The 27,039-nt window shown below is 46.2% G+C and overlaps 1 protein-coding gene across 4 annotated transcripts in view; it reads right to left on the bottom strand.

Moving 5' to 3' along the window:
- Window positions 1-11,016: 11,016 nt before the first annotated feature.
- The window catches only part of CNMD (chondromodulin), a 29,230-nt gene continuing 13,207 nt past the window's right edge, over window positions 11,017-27,039 (bottom strand). For 3 of the 4 annotated variants that reach the window (XM_036301028.1, XM_036301029.1, XM_036301026.1), the window contains 4 exons: window positions 25,773-25,886; window positions 19,608-19,761; window positions 15,052-15,218; window positions 11,017-11,548 (listed from right to left, as the gene is read on the bottom strand). In XM_036301028.1, the coding sequence (XP_036156921.1) occupies window positions 11,333-11,548; window positions 15,052-15,218; window positions 19,608-19,761; window positions 25,773-25,886 (651 nt within the window). In that variant the 3' untranslated portion in view covers window positions 11,017-11,332. The remainder of the gene's footprint in view (window positions 11,549-15,051; window positions 15,219-19,607; window positions 19,762-25,772; window positions 25,887-27,039) is intronic. The other variant, XM_036301027.1, reaches the window with a different exon arrangement.

Below are 27,039 nucleotides of genomic sequence, written 5' to 3'. Positions count from 1 at the left end.
AGGACAATAGGTGTTGGAAATTTGATATAGGAGACTAAGTAAGAACTCAAGTGAGCAGGTGACCTTTGAATAGACTTGCAGGAAGCGAAGGAATGAGCCATGCAGATACTTGAGAAAGAGCACTCCCAGCAGAAGCTACAGCAAAGGAAGACCTAAATATAGGAGTGAGCAAGGGGTCGAGATAACTGATGATGAGACAGGTAGTGAGGGGCCTAGATCATGTAGGGCCTTGCCAAGTAATACAGATGAGATGATGGTAGCCAAGACCAGAGCTTGTCCCAGCTTAATACAAAATTCTGTTGTCCTCAGAAGTTAAAAATTTAATTTCTGTGCTGTAAAAATTTTATCCATTGTCTTTTTTTTTGCCACTTTGTATCATATGCATAGTCAAATCAAATTTATGAATCTAACAGGTTGCGATGTAGTTTTACTCAGAATACCTGATGGTATTCATGTGACTGAATTTCAGTTGTGGTATATGAGTTAATGGGTATGTGGGAAGCCCTCAGTCTCAATAATCACCTTATTCCTTTTCCTCTTTACACATTAAATTACAGGTAATATCACATTTTAGTGTAAACTTGTTTAGCAAAGCTATTTCTTGTTCTGCAATATAAGTACAGTTGTAGCAGAATAGATGCTGAGACAAAAATGGATTAAATAGAATAACTGGTTCTGAACAGGGACTTCAAAATAAGTGTTGCTTAGGATTTTATGTTTAATAGAATTGTAAAAATCAGATCAGCAGGGCATGTTTTTATGGGCCATCTGCCAAGACTAGAAGTAGCTTTGGTACCTAATACTACCTTAATCATATATTTGCATTCCATTTCCTGTCAATATGAGGAGGCACAACAAAAAAATAAAATCAGAATGTTAGAGCTGGAATAAATCTTACTTGTTCAACCTTTGGTTTCATAGATGCATCCCCCCTCCCCCCCGCCAAGCACTCTTGTATACTTTTTTCTTTATAACAGTTCTTTAACAAAACACACAGATAGTTAGTGATAGACTCATAATCTAACTCACCTAAAACTTATTTACCCTAATCTTGTACTGATCTTCTGACAGTGGTCCCAATTATCAGGCAACTTAAAATTATATAGTATGGGCACATATGCTGCTATATGTAAGCTATAGGATAGTGATTCTCAAACTTAATGATGAATAACCCTAACCTGGGAAGCTTTAAATGCAGGCTTCCCTCCTGAGATTTTGAATCAGTGGGTTTGGGATAGGGCCAAGTAAATCTGTTTTTAATGACTGGTGATATGGACTTACACAATGACATGGGACATTGCCCTTAAAAACCACCGATTTCAAGGAGTGAAGGAGAGAATAAATAGAAATTAGCACTAATCCCTAATCATTTCCAATACATTTTAGAAAAGGGTAACAAGCTGCTTGGTCACTTGTTCCTCTGAAGAATTGTTTCTCCCTTGCACAGATGTAAAGGTAGAGGATAGAGGATCACAATTATTTTTGTTCCTCTGTCATTAGAACTGTAGGGTCATTATGATAAAGGCATTGAATCCATGTAACTGTGTGGTACTGCACAGTGAAAATCTGTTTTAGTCAGAAAAAAATTTAAATATTTGGACAAGATGCTAGTTTATCACTGCTGAGATACTACTTAAAATGGGGCAGAGGATACTGGCATGCTCAATATTTATGTAGGGCCATGGCACAGTACAAAATGAGACACCATTTCGTTAGTAACCGGAATTTTCTCAGATGTTGCTTTGTCTAATTACACATAGGTGCTAAGTGAATATTAAAAATTTTGGTGCTGGTTGAGTAGGTCCAGTAAATTGTGTTAGGATATATCTTTTTTACTGCATACTTGTACTTCAGTAACTAACAGGTAGGAATATGGTTTTAATTGAAAAGAAACCACTTGCCTTTAAAAGCAATGTGTTGCTAAGAGAAAATTCATGCTTGACTTATTCCAGTCCTTTGACTATGTCAGTATAAAGCAAATTCATTATAAGAAGGTGGGTAATAGTCTAGGATAATGGAATATAGGCATTTGAAAAGAAAATTTGTAGCAATTGAATCCACACCTTGGAAGGGTGAAGGCCAGAAGTCACAGAAATCATTTTGGTGTTGTGTTGTTGTTGTTGGTGGTGGTTTTTTTAAAAAAGTAATTGCAATTAAATTTGCAAATGCTAGTGTGTGTTTTTTTAAAGTATGTATGTAGATTTTATTTCTTCCAAGTTCTCTAGTTGCCATTAAAATTTGTAGAGCCATAAGATGAGAATAAAGGGTTCTGGTTCAATTATAGGATTTGATAGGAAGAGAATGCTTGTAAAGGAGCAGGCCCAAAGAGAACAGGAATGTAACATAACGTCTGTAAAATTATTACTAAACTCTTAGAAAGAACTTTGTGGAGGTATGCCTCTTAAAACAAATGTTGTTGCTTTTTTAATAATTTGGTGTTTAAACCTAGGGACTTAGTTATAGCTTAGTGGGTATACTATTTCCATTTCCATTATCTATTTTCATCACTCACAGCCTAATGAAGACTGACTTCTGTATATTTGATTTAAAAGCTATTAAGATGTGGAAAAGGTTTAGTCAGCCAAGCTTAGAAAATAACATCAGCTATTTGCTAGGTTTAGGTTATACATGCATAAATGTATATTCAGATATACTTACAGATATTTGCATAGTAAGTATCTAAAAACCATATGTAAATTGATTACTTTTTAATGTAAGCAGTTTAACAGCTGTGGTGAGTCCTTTTGTTAAAAATCAGTCAACACTAACTTAACCTGTAAGTTTGACTCTAATATTGGGCTTTTAAAAAGTGAAACGTGTGTATGCATATAGAATATGAGCATTCATATATGTACAAAAGTCCTTTAATAGGAGTTCAGCTTTCTTTTATAAACACCAAAACTCACTCTCCTTATAAAATGTTTTTGCTAAAGTTTGCATCATTGACTCTCAAATTTATACCTCTATGTTTGAGATACACTGCTATGACTATGCATGTAGATTTTTGTTAACTCCCTCCTTCTTCCTCAGTAAATCAGTTAACTTTAAAAAAATTATGACCGCCGAAACCGGTTTGGCTCAGTGGATAGAGCGTCAGCCTGCGGACTGAGGGGTCCCAGGTTCGATTCTGGTCAGGGGCATGTGCCTGGGTTGCGGGCACGTCCCCGGTGGGAGATGTGCAGGAGGCAGCTGATCGATGTTTCTCTCTCATCGATGTTTCTGGCTCTCTGTCTCTCTCCCTTCCTCTCTGTAAAAAATCAATAAAATATATTTAAAAAAAAAATTATGACCATTTATATAAAATAAATATTCATAAAACAAATCAGCATATTCAGCTTATATAGAAATAAAATTTATTCCACTCACAAGAAATTTCTATTTTGTAAAAATGTAGCTTGTATTTCAGAGTGTAATAAATCTGGTGTAAGAAATCAACTGTTGAGTGGGTTAAGTGAATATTTTGAATATGTTTACTTTTTTAGTGTCAATAGCTATTTGAAGTGGTGGGGGAAGGAGGTATAAGGATTAGGTTAACAGGTTTTTTAAATTGAATAAAAGTTTCTTGTCATATTTTAATGAGATACATCAATGTAACAGAACATTTATACATAATAAAACCCAGCAATACCATTTTTTCATTTTCTGTGTGCTTACACAACAACTATTACATCTAAGACCACAGTAGCCCTTTCCAATCTGAGTCAGACCTAAGACCTTGAAAATCAACCTCTGATGTCGATAAGGATTTCTTTTCAACACCACTAAGTATTAAATGAGAAACGCCCTAGCTGGTTTGGCTCAGTGCTTGGAGCATTGGCTTGTGGACCAAGTGTGGTTGCAGGTTCGATTCCCAGTCAAGGGTGTGAACCTCTGTTGCAGCTTCAATCCCTGTTCAGTCTGAGGCCTCATGCAGGAAGCAACCAGTCTATCCTTGGATGATGATTAAAAAAAAAAAAAAAAAGAATTAAATGAGTATCTATATTAGAACAAATACACACAGTTTTCAACACAGCTAATTGGGCTACATTTGCAATTTTGGGCTGGCCTGGTAAAATGTAATCTGTAGATTAGTACCCATTTGTGAAAAGTTTGTATTCTGCAGTGCTCTCTCTTCCTTTATACACTGACTAGTGCCCCAGTGCATGGATTCATGCACATTGAAAGGTAATTAATTAGAAGGTGGCCAGCGGGGCGGGACTGGGTGAGATGGGCTGGACACACTCTGGAGCCAACCTCCTTGGTCCCTCCCAGCCGGCTGCACCTGGGACGGTGCCAGGGCTCAAAGGGTGTCTGCAGAGTGAGTGGGGTCCCTCTAGCAGGTGGGGTCCCTCGGCCTGGCCTGTGGAGATGGGGCTGAAACCGGCTCTCCAACATCCCCCGAGGGGTCCCTGACTGCAAGAGGGCGGTTCTCGGGTGATGCACCCCGGAATCGAGTTTCCTCCTCTCTCGTTCCAAGAACCGCCATGCCAAGTCACTGTGGCTTGTCAGCTCCTGTGTTGAGCATCTGTCCCCTGGTAGTCAGTGTGCGTCATAGCTACTGGTTGGACGGCTGAGTGGTCGCTTAGCCTTTTATATATGTACTAGAGGCCTGGTGCATGAAATTCGTGCACTGGGGGGTGGGGTTCCCTCAGCCCAGCCTGCCCCTTTCACAGTCTGGGAGCCCACAGTGGATGTTCTACTGATGGCCACAGTCTGGCAGCAGAGGCTCGGAGCAGGCGTCCTGTGTGTGTGTGTGTGTGTGTGTGTGTGTGTGTGTGTGTGTGTGTTGTGTGTCCCCACTGGGGGTCTACCCCCAGCCACATTGGAGGCTCAGAGCAGGCACTGTGTGTGTGTGTGTGTGTGTGTGTCTGCTGGGGGCCTGCCCCCAGCCACACCATGGAGGCTTGGAGCAGGAGCCCCACTGTGTTGATCTCTCAGGCTCCTGGCCTCCACTGCATGTTGTACTCTCCCTTGAGCTATGGCCAGGATGAGGGTGCTGCTTGCAAGCCAGGCTTTCCTGCTCCCAGATTGCCATGGCGACCAGGGAGCAGGCCCAGCTTGGGCTGCCCACAGGCCGGGCTTTCCTGCTCCCGGATCAGGCCCAGCTGGGGGCTGTCCGCAGGCCAGGCTTGCTTTCCTGCTCCCGGATCACCATGGCAACCGGGGAGAAGGGAAAGTTTGGGGCTGCCCACAGGCCGGGCTTGCTTTCCTGCTCCCAGATCAGGCGCAGCTGGGGGCTGCCCTCAGGCTGGGTTTGCTTTCCTGCTCCCGGATCAGGCGCAGGTGGGGGCTACTTAGAGGCCGCACTTTTCTACTTACCGATGGCTAGATCACCACAGCGACCCAGGGCCCAGCGGCACTTTCCTGCTCTCCAATAGTCATAGGGTCCCGGCTGGGGGTGGGGCTTAGCAGTGTGGGGCTTAGGCGGCATGGGGGTCCCGGCTGGGGGCTCAGGTGGCACACAGGGGTCCCGGCTGGGGGCGGGGCTTATGCCCCACTGCCCAGGACTGCACATGGGGCCCAGATGGCAGCTCGCGCTGTCCCACCTTGCCTGTAGTATAGGATAGAGGCCTGGTGCACGGGTGGGGGCCAGCTGGTTTGCCCTGAAAGTGTCCCAGATCAGGCTGGGGGTCCCGCTTGGGTGCCTAGCCAGCTTGGATGATGGGTTGATGGCTGTTTGCAGCTGGTCACACCCCCTTCAGGGTGGGGGTCCCCACTGGGGTGCCTGGCCAGTCTGGGTGAGGGCCTGAGAGCCGTTTTCAGGCTGGAGGGCAACTTAAGCTCTCAGCCTCTCCTTTTTTTCTTTTTTTTAATTCTGGGACTTATTTACCTTCTATAGCTGTCACTGGAGCTGAGAGCCGTCTCCATCTCTGAGGGCTGAAAGCAGGTTCTGGGTCTTGTTTAGCTTCTATAATTGAAACTCTGTAGCCATCACTGCAGCTCTAAGCTCTGAGGCCAAAGCTGGCTGAAAGCAGGTCTCTGGAGCTTGTTTAGCTTCTATAATTGCAACACAGTTGCTTAGAGTGCAGCTCAGAGCCCATCAGCGGCAGGCGGGGAACGTTGGCTTCTTTCGTCACTGGAGCAAGCAGGCCTCCTGTTCGCTTTGGCTGCCTGGCTTCCGGCCGCCATCTTGGTTGGCAGTTAATTTGCATATTGCCCTGATTAGCCAATGGGAAGGGTGTCAGGGTTATGGTCAATTTGCATGTTTCTCTTTTATTAGATAGGACTAGTAGCCCGGTGCATGAAATTCATGCACTAGCCTTCACCCTCTCCAGTCTGAGACCCCTCAGGGAATGTCCAACTACCTGTTTGTGCCCACACTTTTAACAGATAACAGCTCCATTGTTGTTTCTTTCTTATGCTTAAAACCATTGGAATTAGTAGGTATTCAAAGTGTGTATACATTTTAGGGGGACACCCTGTATATCTCTAGTCAGCGGTGAAAGAAACCAACAGCAGATTTGGAACCCCCAGACAGGAAATCTCACTCACTCCCCACATGTCTCCCCACTTCACTTTCCACCTTCGTGAGCAGCAGGAGAATCAACGTTTTCTCTCATTAATTTGGAAAAGCACATCCTGTCACCTGCTGCCCGACAGGAGTGTGCTAGGCCCCAAGCAAGCGAGGCTCAGTCAGGGCAGCCTTCGCTCATGGGTGCTGGCACCCAAAATGCACATTCCTCCTCTACAGTCGCCCCGACTATCCCACTGTTTCACTGAGAGGATGGAATGCCTCTCCACCTCTGGGTTCTTGATCTTGAACGCTGACCGAAGGCACCTCAGCGAGGGCCGCCCGTGCCCACCAGGTGTGTCTGTCTGCATCTGCTCCCGCCTCAGCACCTGCATTAACCCCCTAGAGGTGATCTCGTAGCTGCACTGGCCTCCGTGGGAACAGGGCATCACCACTCCGCCCTCTCACTGTCATCTCACAGGCGCCCACCCTCAGCACCCAGAACACCCAGACACTCTCCAAAGGACATGAGCGCATCAGAGGGGATGTGTGCACATCCTGTGGGGGTGTTAGGCATGCTGGGTTAATGGAAGTGTGGTGGAGAGGCAGGGGAAACTTGTGCACGCCTTGGTTTGCAACTGTTGCAGGCGCGGGAGGGTGACAGTGTGCTGGGGGATGTTCGCACGCCGGGGGGGATGTGCACACAGGAGGCCTCTGGGTTGCAGATCCGCAAACCCCCGTGGTGTGGCCAGGAGGACGTCAGTCTGGCCCACCATGGTGGCTGTCCCTGCAATCCTGCACCTTCTGGGCCAGGAGGCAGATCTTGCGCAGCCACTCCTGGGCGCTGAAGGCCTGCAGGCACTACTTGAGCTCAGCCTGCAGGCTCCGCTTGGCGCACTCGCAGCTGTCACCACCGCCATGTGGGGAGTACAGGCCGCCCTCCGCCGGCCTGCCTCCCCTGTCCAGAGGCTCTGTGCTGCTCACCTGCCCAGAGTGACTGGGGCTGGATGGAAGCCAGGCGTCCTTCCCTGCCCAACCCCGGCTGATCCGCCCCTGTGCGAGCTGCCACCCTGCCAGGAAGGGTCACGGATCTGGGTCCCGGGACCGCCGATAGCCTCAAGCACTGCCCCCCGCCCTGCAGGGTAACAGATCTGTGTCTTGGTCCCGGGGACAGCTTCAAGCACTGCCCCCCGACCAGCAGGGTCACAGATCTGGGTCCCGGGACCGTGTACAGCCTCAAGCACTGCCCCCCGCCTGGCAGGGTCACAAATCCGAGTCCTGGGACCGCATACAGCCTCAAGCGCTGCCCCCTGTCCGGCAGGGTCACAGATCCGGGTCCCGGACTGCAGACAACCTTGCCCGCTGCTGCCCGCCTTCAGTATGCAAATTAGCCGCCATCTTGTTGCTTCAGGGTGGGGGTCCCCACTGGGGTGGCTTGCCAGCCTGGATGACGGGATGATGGCTGTTTGCAGCTGGTCACACCCCCTTCAGGGTGGGGGTCCCCACTGGGGTGCCTGACCAGCCTGGATGACGGGCTGATGGCTGTTTGCAGCTGGTCACACCCCCTTCAGGGTAGGAGTCCCGCTTTGGTGCCTGACCAGCCTGGATGAGGGGATGATGGCTGTTTGCAGCTGGTCACACCCCCTTCAAGGTGGAGGTCTCCACTGGGGTGCCTGGCCAGTCTGGGTGAGGGGCTGAGGGCCGTTTTCAGGCTGACGGGTGACTGAAGCTCCCAACCTCTCCTTTTTTTCTTTTTGTCTTTTATTCTGAGATTTATTTACCTTCTATGGCTGTCACTGGAGCTGAGAGCCGGCTTTAGCTCTGAGGCCCGGCTGCAGCTCTGAGACCTCAGCTGCTGAAAGCAGGGATCTGGGTTTGTTCTATAATTGAAACAGTGTTGCGATCCTGCTGGTTGAAGCCGGGCTGGCTGAAAGCAGGTTTCTGGGTTTTGTTTAACTTCTATACTTGCAACATAGTTGCTTATAGTTGCAACTCAGAGGCCAGCAGCGGCAGGCAGGGAACCTTGGCTTCCTCCATCACTGGAGCAAGCAAGCCTCCTGTTCGCTTCAGCTGCCTGGCTGCTGGCTGCCATCTTGGTTGGCAGTTAATTTGCATATCACCCTGATTAGCCAATGGGAAGCGTGTCGGAGGTATGGTTAATTACCATGTTTGTCTATTATTAGATAGGACTAGAGGCCCATTGAAGGAAGATTCCTGCAAGAATAGGGCTTCGCTCCCATCTCTGCTGTTCCTACCCCACCCTTTTCTGCTGCTCCTACCCTGCCCGTCTCTGCCGCTTCTCTCCGCCCATCTCAGCTACCTTGGCTCTGTTGCTTGGCTTCCTTCTATGGTGTCTTCAGTCTTTGCTCCCAACCGGTATATGCAAACTAGCTGCCATCTTTGTTGGAAGTTAATTTGCATATCACTCTGATTAGTCAATGGTGGGCGTAGTGAAGGTATGGTCAATTTGCATCTGTCTATTATTATATAGGATAGATTCTTCTCTTTCAAAGTAGGCCTTTAGTTTTCTACTTTGAACAAAATTTGAGTCTTCAGTCATTCCTACCTTTAAACCAAACTTGAATTTCCCCCATCCCTTAAAACATTGGTGTTTTTTTTCCTAAGTTGCCTTCCTTGGGTACTAAGTGACTTTTCAGAACACAACATAATTGCTTTATGTATTATGAAGTAAATTATCTACTAGATTTTCACTTGATTGTGGGGCTTTGAAAAGGGAGCATCTTTTCAGGAGGCAGCCTTCTTTTCTAATGACATGCTTTCTTCCTTGCCAAGTCTGGCACCTGCTCTCACATGGAGAGTTACTAAGGTGATCCATCCAGAATGGAAACTTAACCAGCCCTCTTCTTGCCCTTTCTTTGCCTGAAACCTTTGATTGTTTCCCTATTTCTGACCTACCAAATAAATAAATGAATTCAAAATAACATGCAATATAAGGTATAGTTTTTGCCTACATTTCTATCTTAATATTACCTCAACCTGAAGCCTCCATTTGCCTGCTTGTACTCCACAATTCCCTCCTTCCCCCTCAGTGAATCAGTTAACTTTAAAACCTCTGGCTTAGCTCCCTCTGCCTCGAATGCCTTTCCTCTGTCACTTTCACAAGGCTAACCCATGCTCACTGAAGCTCTAGCAAAGGCGTCATCTTCTCCAAGGTGCCCAATGCTGCCATCGTTATCAAGTCCCTCGGTGTACTAAATCCTGACTATATCTCTCACGAGACCACACAGGCTCTTCTGTGCCGGGATCAGTCTTTTTTTATTTAGTTGTAGAACCAAGTACAGGTTGCTGGGCAGTGAGGTGGGAGATGGTGTGTGGAACCATTGGCACATATTTGCTTTGTAGAATGACAACCATTAACCATTTCAAAGATTAAACATGTACAATTCATAACTGCAGGAAGTAGCTGCTGCCTGAGAACACTTTGCCATTACATATAGTTCAGTATGTGTATTTCCTTTGTAGCTTTTTCTCCAGAAGCCTACTTTGCTGTATATTCCCGTAAATGCAAGAATCTGAGCCTTCATCTGATAACCAGATTTTAAAAATTCTGTATGATCTTACAAATTGGAAAATACTAAATGTACACTACTAAGGTGTATTTAGAATATGAGAATGTAATAAGATCATGGTATCAAGACCTATCACCTCTCTGAATCCTTGTTTTGAAAAACTGATTTTCCTTAAAGTTCTTTATCTCTCAGATTGTGGGATTCAGAACTAATATGCCAAAAATATGAAATACCTGATCCTCTTCCTGATCTGAATATTTCAGTTTCTAAAGACAGCCCTGGTTCTTGTCAGTGTTCCTGAGAGACTTTATGTCATTATAAATAAATAGGCTATTCTTCCTCAGCCGTATCTGCCAAGCCGCAGCCAGCCCTATTACTAGGAGAGTAACTAATTGGTAATTGAACTACATCAACAGCCTGATTTGTATGCCAGAGGAAGAAATCATTAAGCTTCTTCATGCCCCGTGAGCACTTATTGAAAAGAGTGTGAAGATCTCTTTTCAGAATGTCAATGAAAGTCCTCTTCCCACAAGTCTGATTTATCTCTGGCTACGTTTCCCCTCGTTAGCCTAATGCTTTTCCGGGAAGTGACTCCTAACATAGGGCAGCTACCTGTTATTCACATGCCAGATCAAGAATTTCCCATGAGCTACCACATTGAGGTTTATAATGTTTACTTTCAGGTAAATTCCATTATTTGTCCTGTTTTCCTTCTTTGTTTGTGGTTTGTTTTTTAATATTTCTATTGATTTTTGAGAGAGGAAGGGAGAGAGGAACATCGATTGGCTGCCTCCCGCTCGCATCTGATCGGGGATCCAGCCCATAACCCAGGCATGTGGCCTGATGGGAATGGAACTGTAGACCTTTCAGTGCACTGGACAACTGAGCCACACTGGCCTGGGCTTGTTTGTGTTTTATCTGGAGACTCTTAAGAGAACATTTGTAAGACTGGGAAGAACAGTAAAGGTTAAGAACAATTGAGGAATTCTATGCAAAACAGAACAACTTAATTAGTGACTTGATTTAAAGGAACTCAAGTGTACATGAGAACTTGGACAAATTGTAAATTTTCATGTTTATTTCAAAATGGCTTAGGACGGAAATCTTATGAGCAGGCCTTATGGGCAAAGCAAATAAAAAATAGCAAGTAATAAAAGGATTATTATGACATTTTAGTCTACCCTTTCAGTACATTTGCACATTCTGGATAAAGTTCTGTAAAGCAATGGAGAAATATTCTGTTAACAGTGTCTCAAAGAACATTACTCGGAGTATAAAATACTTTGTGGTCCCTTCAGCATCAAGAGTTTTCATACTTTGGTTGTCTCTTGAGTTACTTCTTCCTTTACAGCACCTGGTATATGACGTGATTTCACACCATGCCCAAGATGCGGGCCACCCACCAGCTACATGGCATGACGATTCTGCAGGCCGACCGGCAACCTTGATAATTATAGGGCCATGGCTGATAGCCACCCAGGGGCTCACAGATCTTCTGGCAATGGGTGTAGCTCCGCCTGCACTCTATGCAGCAGATTCCCTCGTGGTCCAGTCTAGGGTCGAATGTCATGCCTTCCCCTTCCTGCTGCTGTGAAATAAAAGAATTATTTGGGTTTTCTTCATAATGAGAAGTTTGTAACACATTTTTTAAAAATAAGATCCTAAATGTTCATTGCTATAAGAAAGCAGCATAATTTTCTGTAAGGAGTTTTCAATCATAACCTTATAAGAAGTTCAGAATTTCTTCTAACATCCAGGAACTTCACCTACCTAATCTGTCACTGCAGGAAGGTGTTTTTTGTAAATATTGATGGAGTGTCTCCATGCTTTAATGAGCCATGATCACCACTCAATAGGGACTGATCTTGTTTTAAATAGGCAAACAAAAAGCAGGCATGATTCAAAAGTAGCATTTCTGCCGCTGTTAATTTAAGTCGGCAAGAACTCGGCACACACTTTGGCACTCACTGACAGGCCCGCGTGTCTGTTCCAGCTGTGGCTGAGACAACGTGGAGTCATTTAGCTCCTGCTCTTACATCAGTGTAAGGGGCTCTAACCCTCAGGAAAAGGCCCCACATAATGTGTGAAAATTCCAGACCGTAAACTGCCTTCTTGTTCCTGTGTGCCATGATTACAGTTACAGAAATAAAGTCATATTGATGAAGTAAAAATTACCTACAAACAGCGTTTTCTCACCACTGGAGAGCACAGCGCTGGAAGGAACTTGTCCCCCTGCCAAGTTTACGTATCTGGCTTTCCTTTTTATGGATATCTAGGGGTATAGTTTCTGTATCCTCTTTAATATGGTATTGAATTTCATTGCTCAGAAGCCCTTATTGTTAAAGTAAATCCTTTGTTCAATTTAAGCCTCTTTCCTGGAGGTAGGTGAACTTGGACAGATGCAGCACCAAACACAGGCTTGAGCTGCGTGAACTCAGCACCCCTGTCACCTGTTCTGGCATAAAAAGTCTACTCAAATTTTTTGGAGGGAGATGGCGGTTATTATGAAAGATTCAAACATACTGGAAGTGAAGAAAATTGTATACTGAACATCATCTAGATTTGACAATTACTAACTTGTTAAATTTGCTTGCTTTTTTCCCCCGACCTTTAAAATTCAGTATTGTGATATTTGACCCATAAATACATTAGAATGTTACTTCCCAAATAAGAGAATATTTCCCTACACAATCACACTGCCATTATCACACCTAACAAAATTAACATTCCTGTTAAATTTTTGTCATCAAAATATTTGTCTTCCTCTCATACCATTCTTTCATTTTTCAGACCCCACCCCCCACCCTTTTTTGGCTTATCTGGGACAAAAAAGACAACCATCTCACTAATTGTAGCTGACTCTTCTAGGGTACAGAGGCAAAAAGCCTGTTGATTGAGACATTTTTTAATCTTGAGGGTTCAGTTATTAGGATTAAAATGTTGCGAGGGAATCTCAGGTTGTTGCTCTAAGATACCTTAAAGAAATATGTGAAGGACTGAGGTCATGGAGAGGTGTCTGCTTAAAAGTGAACACAAAGCAAAGGGGGAAACTGATGTAGTTGGAGTTTTTAAAAGAATACGGACACTCAAGCCTGGAAGCCAGGTAGATACAGCCCTCCTCCCCACCTGTAAAGTGTCTGATACCTCTTACCCCTTGAACCAGATTCATCTAATCCAGCTACCTGGGGAATAAACTATATTAAATTTTCTGTTTGCCGATTCAGATTTTATTTCCTTCCTTTCTTTGAGTTTTAGGGAATGAAGTACTGTGGTGTCCTGAATTTTCTGATAAGCCTTGAGCTATTTAAAAATACTTTTTACTCTAAGTCTTTGGAAAATATATTAGTCTAAAATGATAAATTAGAAAATATATCTGCAGCACATGAAATGGAATAGGCCTGAAGAGGTTGCATAGAAAAAATACAAATGGCTTATCTGTATACAAAAAGATGCTCGATCTTGCATATAATTAAAGACAGGCATGATAGAACAGCTAGGAGATAAATTTTACACCCCCAAAAACTGGTAAAGCTTCTTTTTAAGTTTGATAATAGAGGCCTTTTATTACTATTTGAACACATGTAGCTAGTATAATTTCTTGGAAGACAATATGATATCCTCTATTAAAATATGAAATTCCTATCTACATTGACTCAGCAGATCCAAGAGTCAGTGTTTATATTAAAGATATATTCCCTTGTGTACAAGTGGGGCAGTAAGACTGATAGCTAATGCAATTTAATGGGTACCATGTGGCAAGCAGTGCGTGGAGTGGGAGCTTCACCTCAGTCACCTTCCCACAAGCCTAACAGCAAAAGACAGAATTTACATGTCCACCAGAGTAGAACTAGTGAAGTTGTACATCTATCCACACAAAGGAATATGATGTGGACATTAAGATGGAGGAGGTAGATCTATATAGGAGACACAATCTTCAAAATACCTTATTGTAACTGGAAAGCAAGGTCCAGGAGTTTTGTATGCTCTTTTGTGTTCAATTTGTGTGTGTGTGTGTGTGTGTGTGTGTGTGTGTGTGTGTGTGTACTTAAGCAAAGAAACTGGGCAAGTAGCTATTGTTAAGAGGTTGTTCCGGGGAGGGTGTCTGAGATGGAAGGGAAACTCACTGTTAATTGTATACCCTCTTATACTATTTTTAAAAAGTATATGCATGTATTATTTTTTCCATTAAAACACTAGTTACAATAAATATTTTTCTACTTCCTGCAAAGGATAGTCATAGTAGATAATATTTTGTGGAAGATTTGATGTTTTGAACACGTTCATATCATCCTTCCAAATACGAATTCTCAATAATATTTTGTGGCCCTAACTGGTTTGGCTAAGTGGATAGAATGTTGGCCTGCGGACTCAAGGGTCTGGGGTTTGATTCCGGTCAAGGGCATGTACCTTGGTTGCAGGCACATCCCCAGTAGGGAGTGTGCAGGAGGCAGCTGATTGATGTTTCTCTCTCATCGATGTTTCTCTCTATCCCTCTCCTTCTCCCTTCCTCTCTGCAAAAAATCAATAAAATATATTTAAAAAAAATATTTTGTGGAAGACTTGATAAGTTTTCAGGATGTTAGTATCATCCTTCCAAACACCATCCTTCCAAGCACAGATTCGAAAGTTCTTTATCTGTGTCTGACCTGCCTGCAGAGTGGGCTGAGAGTCCCCAGGGCCGAAGGTCCTGCCTGCCTGTGTGCACAGGGCCTGCATAAGCACGTTCTCAACAGATGTCTGCTGAATGGGTGAATACAGTGGATACAAAGGGGGGAAAGAATACTTTCCTTCTGTGTGCTGCCCCCAGGGCACACACACTCTTGGAAACATTTTAACATAAATTCCTGGTATGACTTTGTCTTATGGATTTGCCTGTGACTCAAGAAAAGGAGAGCAGGGAAAGCAGCTTTGAATGAGGTTCTCACCGCATTTATCAACCCAGCAACAAACAAATGAAGACGCATTTTTAAAATATTGAGTAAAAGTCTCAGTTGGATACTAAATGTTTGTTTGAAACCTCTAGAAATACTACCACTCCAGTGTTAGGTTTAATGCATTCATCTGAGAATGTGGCACAAGCAGCGTACGCACGTGGTAGGGGTTGTCCGGGTTGAAGGGGTCTGAGTCCTCCTGCACACTGGGTCTGGTTTTGTTATTCAGTCTTCCAGGGCCTGGGTTGCCCCGTGGTCCACTGCGTGGTCTTCTGGTGGTCGTTGTAACAGTTTGTGTTACCAGTTCTCTTCTTTCCCTCTGAGTTTCTGCAAAAATGAATGAATGAATGAATAAAATAAATGCTGCAAGTTAATTCCTTTATTTGAATAATTAAGGAAGGTCTGTGCTTATCAGGATGAAAAACAAAAAAGGACACATAGACACACCTACATACCACTTAAATTTGTACTGATGATTTTTGTAATAATAAAGCAGGTTTTAGTATTGAGTTAGTAGTTAAACATACAGGTAGCTAAAATTTGATTTTATAATACTAACTAAGGTAGATATTGTAAGATAGCTGACAAAATCCACCCACAATCCTGTTTTCTTTGCCTGCCTCTATACTAGGAGCTAAGAAAGTAAAATACTACTCATTTCCCGAGCCTGCCTGGTAACGAGGAGTGCCCAAATCACACATTTCTGGCCAGTGAGACACAAGCAGAACATGCTAGTGGAGTTCTGGGAAAGCTTTTACTTTCTTGGTAAAAGGGGGCAGATAAGGCGTCCTATGTCTTGTCTTCCTTTCTTGACTGTAGATGTGATGTCCAGGTTAAGGGCGCCGACCTGTGACCAGAAGTGATAGGCACAGGATGATGAGCAGCATGCTATGGGAAGAAAAATGCTAAGGTAGAAGGAGACGTGATGACACCACAGAGTAGCTGGTAATGCCAGAAAAATATCTCCAGACTTCTGGCTATATGAAAAACATTCCACCTGTAGTTGCTGAAACCACTGCTGGTCAGGTATTCTGTTACTTGCAGCCCTATGAGTTCATAATGGAGTGACTATCCTATATAATAAAGAGGTAATATGCAAATTGACCATCACACCCTCACAAAGATGGCTGCCTGTGACCAGGCCGGCAGGGGGGTTAGTGAGGGACGACCAAACGACTGAACAAACAGGCTGCATGGAACGACCAGGCTGGCGGGGGGGGGGGGGGGGCAGTTGGGGGTGACCAGGCCAGCAGGGGGGGGCAGTTAGGGGCAACCAGGTTGGCAGAGGGGGGCAGTTGGGGGAGAGCAGGCTGGCAGGGGGGCAGTAAGGGGTGACCAGGCTGGCAGGGAGGGGGCAGTTAGGGGCGATCAGGCTGGCACACAGAGGCAGTGAGGGGTGATCAGGCAGGCAGGTGGGCGATTAGGAGCCAGCGGTCCAGGATTGTGAGAGGGATGTCCAACTGCTGCTGGTTTAGGCCTGGGGATTGCGCCTAAACCAGCAGTGGGACATCCCCCAAGAGGTACCGGATTGGAGAGGGTGCAGGCTGGGCTGAGGGGGAGCCCCCCCCCCCGCTCTGTGCAAAAATTTTGTGCACTGGCCTCTAGTATGTGTATAAAACTTTACAGTTTTCAGGGGATTTATTATCTTGGCTGATTCTTATAAGAAATCCTATGGAATAGAAAAAGCAGATACTTTTATACATGAGAGCATGAGGCTCCAGAAACACCAAGTGACTTAGCCAAGGTCACAGAGGTGATGGAAGAGATAGGAACTGAAGGTAAACTTCACTCTGACCTCCAGCCCGGTGCTCTCGCTCACCACACTGCCTCGTGGTGGGCCCCGCAGCATGGCCTACGTCTGCCGAGTAACAACAATGGAAAAGACCACACAGGGTGGACTTTGGTATCTCTCTGAGTCTCAGTTTCTTCATCTGTAAAATGGGGATAATAATAGTATCTACTGGTATCTCACAGGGTTGTGATAGAGTTAACGAACAATTTGAAGGATTTTAGCATAGTTCTTTTCCCAAGGAACTCATATAATACGCATTCAGATGTTAGGTGGTGGTGATTATAGCATGCTATGTTATTTATGAAAACTTAGATGTGCTTTATAGCTGTGGTTAGCCTCTTGGTTTCTGAGGCATTGTTGGAAAGGCATCAGGGAGACCTGGATTAAAATCTCCTCTTCTTTTAACTTAATGACCTCAGGTGAATTATTTCATCTCTGTGAACCTTAGTTTCTTCATCCATAAAATGGGATCATTAGTAGTTACGCAGACAGTTGTTGGGGACAATATGTAACAGTGCCTGACACACAACCAAAGCTCAGCAGACATTGGCTGTCACCCTTCTCTCTGACTTTGTCTAGCTACCATTACCGGTGTCCCTGATAATACAGCATGTGATGCTGATGACCTGCCAGCTTCAAGATCCAAGGGTGGGGGCGCTGGACACCCTGGAGTTGGGGGGCTTAGAATTAGGTGACGGGGAGCGAGGCACCCCTTAGAGGAGGTTTTTCCCCCTTAATTTTATTCTAAAATATGACTGCATTTATGAGAGATTGGGAAGAAATCCCATTTGAAATTACTTTTAATTATATTGACACAGTATTATATTAGTTTCAGGTATACAACATAGTGATTCAACATTTACATACCTTACAAAGTGATCACCACAACAAGTCTTTAACCATCTGTCACCATACATAGTTAATACATAAAAATCCCTCATTTTTAATGTCTATGATATTCCATCCTATGGCTACATCAACACTGATTTAATCCTTTGCAAATCTGGAGGGCATTTCGGTGAGTCCCACTGTTCTGGTGTTGGACGTAATGTATGTAATTCTCATATGGATGCTGTGATGATTGAATACTTACAACGTGGTCATGCTGTTGGGCTGGGAGGGGCCACACCACATCTTGGGTGCAGGAAACAAGCCCTTTCCCCAGGAACTCAGGCTGTCAGTCCCTAGCACTGCCAATAGCACCATCTTCCCAACCCCCCCCCACGCCCCGTCCTTCTGTGGTTTTACCCTAGCACCTTGCATCCTGCCATATGATTTTCTTATTGTAACTTTGTGTTTATTCCTGTTTCCCCTTGCTAACAACGTAAACTCCCGAGGGCAGGGATTCTTGTTTGTTCTGTTCACCAGTGCATTCCAAGTGCCTGGAACAAGTAAATGGTACATAATAAATATGTCAATAAATGTTTGCTGAATGAATGAGTGAGTGAGTGAATGAATGAACTCCCTGGGTAAGAGGCTTGTCCTCGAACAGAAAGTGCTTAGGGAGGGTTATCATCCATGGTAGCAGAGCTGCAGACTTTTGTCTTTGACTGGAAAAGGTGACAAGGTATTGGAGAAGTAGTTTCTGGGTGTGGAAAGCAGGAAGGCCTATTCTATGTAGAGGCAGGTGGGGAATTGAAAGTGAGAACTTGGCCAGTGGCCACAGAATTGTGAGTTAGGGCCACCTACTGGGCAAGAGCAGGATGACAAAAGCAGCTGTCCATTTGGCAGCCCTCTCTCCAGCCCCAAAAGTCGGGACAAACACTGCTCATGGTGTTATTTCTTACCGAGCCTGCCTGTGGCCTCAGGGTCCTTCTTAACCCACTCTACCAGGCAGCCACGGCCACTGATGCATAAATTGAATCCTATTTGCCAAGCTCTGGGACAGAATAAGACTTGTGAATGGCAGGATTAAGTCAGCCATGGCAGAATCAGAAGTCTGGATTTTCTAAGCCTTGGTGAGGTTTTTAAAAATAAATTGTGGTAAAATATACATAAAATTTACCATTTAAAGCATTTTTCAGGGTAAAGTTCAGTGGCATAAAGTACATTTACATTGCTATGCAACCGTCTATCTCCAGAATAGTTTTCATCTTGCAAACTGAAACCCTGCAGCGTTAACAGTAACTGCCCATTTTACCCCCAAGCCTGGTTTCAATGCCTGCATTTTTTCATTATTATTTCCATGCTGCTTTATCTTGATGTTCAATAAAATCTTTTTAGAAAACATATCTCAGCTGTGCTAGAAGAAAGGCCTTTTATCCACACTTGAGCCAGAGCTACAGAGCCGGCCTTTGGGGGGGGGGGGCAGGGGGGGGACTGTGGTGGAAATAAAGAGTGAGGACAGCCCTGGGGACAGGAACGAAGGGGACAGAGCCTGGCCTGCGGGGCTCACCTGCCCTTCCCCACCCGGAAACAGCTGCAAGGTGTGCTCCGACCTCGCTCGGAACCCCAGGGCCCCTCATTTATTTTCATAGAACTTGGAGGCTGACGCTTGAGCCCAGAACTTAAAGAATCTCAACCTCTGCCCACAGCCGCATGTGGCTGTCCCATAATCCTAGGTTTGAACATAATAAAGATTCAGCGTCTCAGTCCGTGGATTCTGTGCCTTAGGGGGGGAAAGTAAAATTGCGAAGTGCAAACAACTGAGATGGGCAGAGTGGAAAGAAGTGGGAGCGTCATAAAGAGAGACCAGGCCCCGCAGCGGTCTGGGAGCCCGGTCGCTTCCTGCTAACCCTGCTGCCGGCCGCCCTGCAACCTCAGGGCGGCCCTTCCTTCTCTCAGAGCTCTGGGGCCAATGACTGAGACCTGCGCGTGCACCCTGATCCCCCTCCCGTCACAGCTCAGGCCTGTGGAGGGGCTCCCAGGGACCTCACACGGACAGGCAGCCTTCCACGCAGCATGAAGAGACTTGAAAATGTTACCTTTCGGATAAGTTGGTTTAAGCCAGAAAATAGGGAGGTCGCCACAGAGTTCTATGACTTTGGCGCTCAAGAAGCTGTTGTCCTTCACGGGCTGGCCTACAGCCACCCAGATAAGAGAACTTTCTTCATACTTAACTGGCATGATCTTGCCTTCCTGTAAGTGAAAATGAAATGCATTGAGCAAGAAGGCGGTGGAGAGTGGAGCATGCTGAGTATTAAGGTTCACGAGCGGGTAAAAGATTACTCGGCTTTGTAAAAACTTAACGAGAATTCTGGGTGTATGTGTATGCCTGCCTCCCCCCCTCACCCCCCGCCACAACATACACTTTAAGGTTCTAATCTCTCCTCTTTGTAGCTCTCTCCACAATAGTTAGCACCTGCCCTGCGCCGCACGCCAGCCTGCCTTTGGAAGCTGGAATGTGTGAATATAGAATCCTGAGTAGAAGTGAAAATTACTTGATACTGGCTTTGAGCTTTGGGTTAATCTGATGTTTTTGATCAAAGGTGTTTTTGAGGAAAAGCAATTGAATGGCCCTGGAATCCTACAAAGGATTGAGGAACGCTCCATTTGGAGTGAAAATTCTTTGGGGTTTTGTACTGAACAACAATGGAAAAAGCAAGCGATTGGTTCTTTAATGTCATCAGTTCAAAGTGTTATTTAACATAAACCATTTCTCCCTTTCCCAGCTCTAACAAAACACATTTCAGATGTTCTTCACATCGAGCACACCACTGAGGTTTCAAATCTAAGCCCGGCGTTTTCTTCTGCAGCGCGATGCTGAGAAAGGTTTGATAACCCAGGAGACCAATTTATTTTGCCAGGTTGTTCCTTTCATGTATTTATTAGTTTGCAATAGTTTGGAGAAATTAAAATGTTTTCTCTTTATTTTGAGCTGAAAGCAGCACTTCGTTTATGCTTTCTCCCCCAGGCTTATGGCTGCATTAGAACAACTCAGAGTTATTGGAGGAAGCGGCTCACAGGTAATCTAGTTATTTACCTTAAATTAAATGGCTCCATCCAGGAAATGAATGCTCTTTGGGTGTAATAGCTTTTTAAAGTTATACAAAACTGATGAAAAATTTATAAGAGCAAGCGGTGCATGCGTCTACCCCATCATAATCGAAAGTGTGTGGGGAAAAGGTGGGCTGAGGGGATAATGCATGTAGATGCATCCTACAAGCTAGGAATGTTAAGCAGCCCATGGCACGGACTGTCAGCTGTCTCCCCAATCTCCTGTCTCCCTCCCTTTCAGGCAGCACAATCTGCTTTGGTTTGAGGCAGCAGTGTGCCCAGTCCCAGGAGAGACTCTTGCTTCTCAGACCCTCCAAGCTGTGGGCGCCGTGTGAGCAGTTCTGGACAATGAGGTCCCCCCAGGAGGGTGTTGGGGCTTGGAAGCCTCTGCTTTCTTTTCTTTTCTTTTTTTTTTAAAAAATATATATTTTATTGATTTTTTACAGAGAGGAAGGGAGAGAGATAGAGAGTTAGAAACATCGATGAGAGAGAAACATCAATCAACTGCCTCCTGCACACTCCCTACTGGGGATGTGCCTGCAACCAAGGTACATGCCCTTGACCGGAATCGAACCTGGGACCCTTGAGTCCGCAGGCTGACGCTCCATCCACTGAGCCAAACTGGTTAGGGCCAAAAGCCTCTGCTTTCTTGATCAAAGGGAAGTCAAGGTGGTGCTGCTCAGCCTCTCCCTGACGTTCTTACTTGAATGTGTGACTGATGTTTGGAGCTGGAAGGGAAGGCTGAAATAGTCAGAGATGCTGGTCCCTGAGCCTCCACATTGCTTGCTATGGAGCAAACAGATCCTTATTTGTTTCAGTTACTCTACATGTAGTTTTCTGTTAGTGACAGCCAAACACATTCCTGTGTTACACAAACATATTGTCTGAATTTGGTCTTGTCCATCAGAGGATCCACCACACACATATAAACAAATGAAACACAAGAAAAGTAATTTGCTCCTATGGCCTGAGAAGAAAATCAGATGCAGACAAAGATTTAAATGCACACTATTCACCACAGTGAATTATGTATTCAAAAAATTATTTTGGATTATTATTTTAATTGGTTAAAAATTGAAGATAGCCAAACAAACAACTTTTAAAATTATAATCATACTAGTGGCCCAGTGCATGGATTGATGAACATTGAAAGGAAATTAATTAGAAGATTGTGCAGTAATTACGTTACTGCAAAAAACTACATGTCAAAATAGTATATATAATATCCTATATAATAAAAGAGAAACATGCAAATTAACCATCCCTCTGCTATGTTCAAGCCATGCCCACAAGCCACACCCACCAGCCAATCAGGAGCAAGTATGCAAATTAACCCAACTAAGATGACGGCCACAGAGCTGGAGCGAGCAGGAGGCTTGGGTTGTCCCGGTGATGGAGGAAGCCAAGCTTCCAACCTGCCCGCCTGCCCGGGGCCGGCCCTCAGCTCCGCTCAAGGCTACAAAGTTTCAATTATAGAAGATAAATAAATCACAGAATAAAAAGGAGAGGTTGGGAGCTTGGGTCGCTAGGGGGCGTGGCCAGCCTGAAAATGGCCACCAGCCCCTCATCCAGGCTGGCCAGGCACCCCAGCAGGACTCCTCCACCCTGAAGGGGCTGTGGGCAGCCTGAAAACGGTCCTCAGCCCTTCACCCAGGCTGGCCACATCCCCATGGGGTGAGGGTCCCCACTGGGGGGCTTGACCAGCCTGAAAACGGCCCTCAGCCCCTCACTCAGGCTGGCCAGGCACCCCAGTGGGACCCCCACCCTGATCCGGGACATCCTTCAGGGCAAACCAGCCGGCCTCCACCCATTCACCAGGCTTCTGTTCTATATAATAAAAGGGTAATAAGCAAATTGACCCTAATAGCAGAATGACTGGGATTGACTGGTCACTATGACACACACTGACCACCAGGGGGCAGACGCTCAATGCAGGAGCTTCCCCCTGGTGGTCAGTGTGCTCCCACAGGGGGAGCTCTGCTCAGCCACAAGCCAGGCTGATGGCTGCCAGCACACTGGTGGTGGCGGGAGCCCCTCCCGCCTCCTCAGCAGCACTAAGGCTGTCTGACTGCAGCTTAGGCCTGCTCCCCACTGGCAAGTGAACATCTCCTGAGGACTCCCAGGCTGCCAGAGGGATGTCTGACTTCCAGCTTAGGCTCGATCCCCTGGGGAGTGGGCCTAAGCCAGCAGGTGGTCATTCCCCGAGGGGTCCCAGACTGCGAGAGGGCACAGGCTGGGCTGAGAGACCCCCCCCCCCCAAGTGCACAAATTTTTGTGCACTGGGCCTCTAGTAGTATTATAAAATTAAAACGTGTGTGATTAGCACCAGCAGGAGTTTTATATGTATCACACATGTGTGAGTCAACATTTATTTTTAAACTAGAGGCCCAGTGCACAGATTTGTGCACTGGTGGGGTCCCCTAGCCTGCAGGGATCAGGCTGAAACCAGCTCTCTGACATCTGCTGAGGGGTCCTGGATTGTGAGAGGGTGCAGGCCAGGCCGAGGGACCCCACTGGTGCATGATTGGGGCTGGGGAGGGACCAGGGGAGGGCTCCAGGGCATGTCTGGCCCATCTCGCCCAATCCCGATCAGCTGGACCCCAGCAGCAAGATAACCTATCGGTTGGAGCATCTGCCCCCTGGTGGTCAGTGCATGTCTATGTATTGGGTAGATGCTAAGTCTCCTTGAGTTGATAGAGTGGCCTTGTGTAGTAGGTGTCCTATAGGGTACAGTGGCTCAGCCTCCCCAGTCACCTGAGGTGGACACTCTTGGTCCATCCCTTTGTGGGCTGTGTGCACAGTCTTGTAGTTGAGCCTTGATTGCTGTTGGTATCACTGGGAGGAATTGACCTCCAGGCCAATTCGCTGTGAGGACCAGCTGCTACTACAGTGGGAGAGCTGCTGTGTAAGAGACACCCTTATGGAGCAGGACTTGCTTCAGTGGGGCTTTGGTGCTCACTGAGTCTGCCCCCTGAGTGTGTTGCTTATGGATCTGAAGAGTTATAATCTAGTATGGTCTCACACTGACCACTGGGTACACTGGCTCTTGGATCTCCAAGGAGGTACAAAGTCAGCCACTGCCTGGGGCCACCCAGCAGGAGCTACAGAGAGATCTGCAGACCCCTCCTCTTTGAATAGGGTTTGGAAGTACCCAGACAAGGCCCAGCTGTGAAGCAAGGCAGGCTGGTGCTGGTGTGGCCTTTGGCCTTCTTTTGATAGATTGGGGCTCCCTGACCCAGTTGCAGCTTGTTTAACAGGTTTTAGGCTGAGAAAGGACAGGCCATTCATATGCAAAAGCCTCTGTGCACAGCTTGGGTGGGGTTGTAAATTGGGTGGGGCAGGGTCTCAGGGAATCTCCAGGGCGGAGCAAACAGCAATGGCTGCCAGTCAGCCCTGCACTTGGGAGGTCCCAGCACAGGAACAATGACTGCTGTGAGCACCTCCATCTGGAAGAAAGCCACCCTTGCTTTCCTGCTCCCATGCCAGAGAGTCCAGTTTCTCTCAGTATGTATCTGGGTTCTCCAGAATCTCGCCTGGCACTGGAGCTCAGAGCAAGCGTGAGCTTATATCTCTCTCCGATTAAAAAAGCAAAAATTGTTTTTTAAAAACCCAGAATATGTACTGCAAATGTACAGCTGGGGGGCTGGTGCTTGCGGAAGGCAGCAGAGCATGGGTTCCATGTCCACTGGGGATGCTGCCAAGGATTAGAGTCACCACAGGCTTTCTAACAGAAACGGAGCGATCTAAGGGAACAGCAGTGCAGTAAGAGAAGTTCAAAGGCAGAACAAAGGTCTTGGTGTCACTGTTATGCTGGGCCCTGGGAGTTTGCAGTGGGAGCACAGCCATCTGCTGGGGGGGGGGAAGGGGGGACGGCTCCTGAGGGCACACGGGGGCAGGTCGGAGGGAGGGACTGAGCCATGAAGGCCCGGCACCACCTCACAGGACGAATGGCTGGGGAAACTGGGAGTAGGAAAGAAAACGGAGGACACGCTAACGAGCTTTAAACCTCACTGGTTTGTTTTGCGCTTTTGTTTTGTTCTGTGCTCTGAGATACCTTCTGCTGCTGCTCATCGGAGGGCAAGCAGCTGGCCAGTCTCCAGGCACTTTGCTTACCCTTGTTTTTCCTCTTTTGCCTGAGGGAGCTGGTGCTGGCTCCCCCCTCTCGGGGAGACTGGGAGGACCAAAGGTAATCATAATAAAATTAACAATGATAGCAGCAGCCACCTATTCATTATCTAGTAGTTCTAGGGCCGTGGGGACGGCATGTGTGCCCCTGGTTTGTAGATGACAGAACAGGCTCACAGAGGTGAAGCCACAGCCACAGCAGTGTCAGAGCCGGATGTGAACCTACATTTTTCGGGCGCCAAAGTCCATGTTTGTTCCACCAGACGCTGCCACAACTCAAATGGAAGACAATAATGAATGTGAGCACTTGGTAAACCCTAAAGTATCAAATAAATGTTAGCTATTATTGTTAAATGTGTCTTTAGAACTCTGTGCGCAATCCTTAAAATAAATGTTTATAAAATCAAGCTCAAAGGCAAGCTATTAATAACAAATGGGAGAGTTATGTTTTTAAAAAACCTCACAAATTTGACACATAGAAAAGAAATTCGATACATGTTGATCTAGCTTCATTGGTTGAACTTGAACCAACGGGAAGAAGTTGTGGGGGAGTCATCTCAGCTCAAAACGGTTGGCACTAACTCCCAGGAAGTTGCCTGACACACAGGTAAGGGAGCGAGATGCCTCGTGGCTGCTTTCCCTGCAGAGGCTGGGGCATCAACTGTTGGGATTTTCAGAGGAACTAAGGCCCCTCTGATGAAGAAAGAGTCTAACACGCGAAGTCCTTTATGTTTTCTTGATCACTGATTGGATAGTTCCCTATCATCTGGCAAATACGGGCCATGTGAAAACATCCCCGTTAAGCACTTTAAAATACGATTTTCCAAAACCACTAAATATGCTACATCATGTAAGAATGACCACTTAGAACCAACCAGGAGGACTAGAATAGTTTCAATTCCTTTGGCAGAGAAGAGCTAGAATTTATGTTGTGGTCTCAAACCTATCGAGGAACCGGAGACAGAAAGGGTTGTGCCTTTAAGCCACATCTGCCAAGCCCATCGGCTGCCCGGGCCGCTGATACCCACCAGTTCGGAGGCGATGCTCTGCTTGGCCACAGCGCCCACCTCAGGAACGCGCGCCTTCACCTGCGCTTTGATGTAGCACTTCTCTCCTCCCGCAAAACGGATTCCTGTGATACCCTAGGAAAGGAGATAAAAGTTGATCCATCCATTTATCCACCTGTACATTTCTTTAATATATTGCGTGTCTACAGCGAGCCAGGCATTGTTCCAGGAACTGGGTATAGGGATGAACAAAAGAGATGGAAGCTTTGCCCTCATGGAACGTAACTCTTAGTGTTCTTAACCAAATATAGGAAACTGAGACAGTCAGGTGGTAAGTGCTGTGGAGAAAATACAGCAGGTGTGAGAGAGGAATGGCCAGGTGGGGCTCTTGTCAGTGGGGTCCCGGAGGCCTCCCCAGGGGTGGCATTAGAGCTGAGATGGAGTATGTGAGTTGCTCCATCTTTCCCTCAAGCTCAGGTGAAAGGCCATCCTTTCTATGCAGCTCTCTCCGACCATCCCAGGCTAAGGGGGCTCCTTTGCCTCTGACTTCCGTGGGCCCCCCGGCCCCCACGTCTTTACCCCTCCCTTGGCGCTTAGTTCTCAGTGCCTGTACGGTAGCTCCTTGTCAGTGTCATCTCAGGTATAAGCTTCTTGAGATCGCTATCTGAATCTTAGCTCTTTCTTTTGGGCGATTTCACAAAGATTCTCAAAAGATGTTGGTCCAGTGAATTAATTCCACAAATTCAGATGTTTCCTAAGTTACCAAGCTCGGAGTAAATAGTAAAGGTTTCTACAACACCAGGAGCTGAGCTTTGCTGCTAGACCTTACCCAAGGACGCGGGTGTTTGTTTTGTCCCCTGTGAGATATAAACAGTGTCTCCTCGTCTGCCTGGGGACCAGCCTCGGGGGGGCGCCTCAGCCCAGGCTCGTCTGGGCTGACAGCAGCGCTGACTCCCCTGGAGCCCATGGGGCAGCTCAGCGCTGTCCCCAGAGTGTTGGCTTTCACCTGCTGTCAACTTCAGGATTAGCGAGTGGCCAGAACAGCATTAAAGGGCTACACATTTTTGCCATAATAATGTAGACACCAACCCAAATCTGCACATCTCAGTATCCTGCTGAGTTGAGACAAATGTCAGGAAGATAAGAACTTGTTCCAATGTCAGTGCCAGGGAGTGGGGGGCAGATCAGCATTTAGGAATCCAGGGGTCCTGGATCAGGATCCAGTCGTCTCCAATGAGGAGAGAAGCTGAATGGAAGTCATGCGTGAGAATATTCATGGGAAGTGACA

This window comes from Myotis myotis, unplaced genomic scaffold (assembly GCF_014108235.1).
Source record: "Myotis myotis isolate mMyoMyo1 unplaced genomic scaffold, mMyoMyo1.p scaffold_m19_p_3, whole genome shotgun sequence".
NCBI classification, from domain to species: Eukaryota; Metazoa; Chordata; class Mammalia; order Chiroptera; family Vespertilionidae; genus Myotis; species Myotis myotis.
This window is presented reverse-complemented; position numbering and strand designations above follow the sequence as displayed.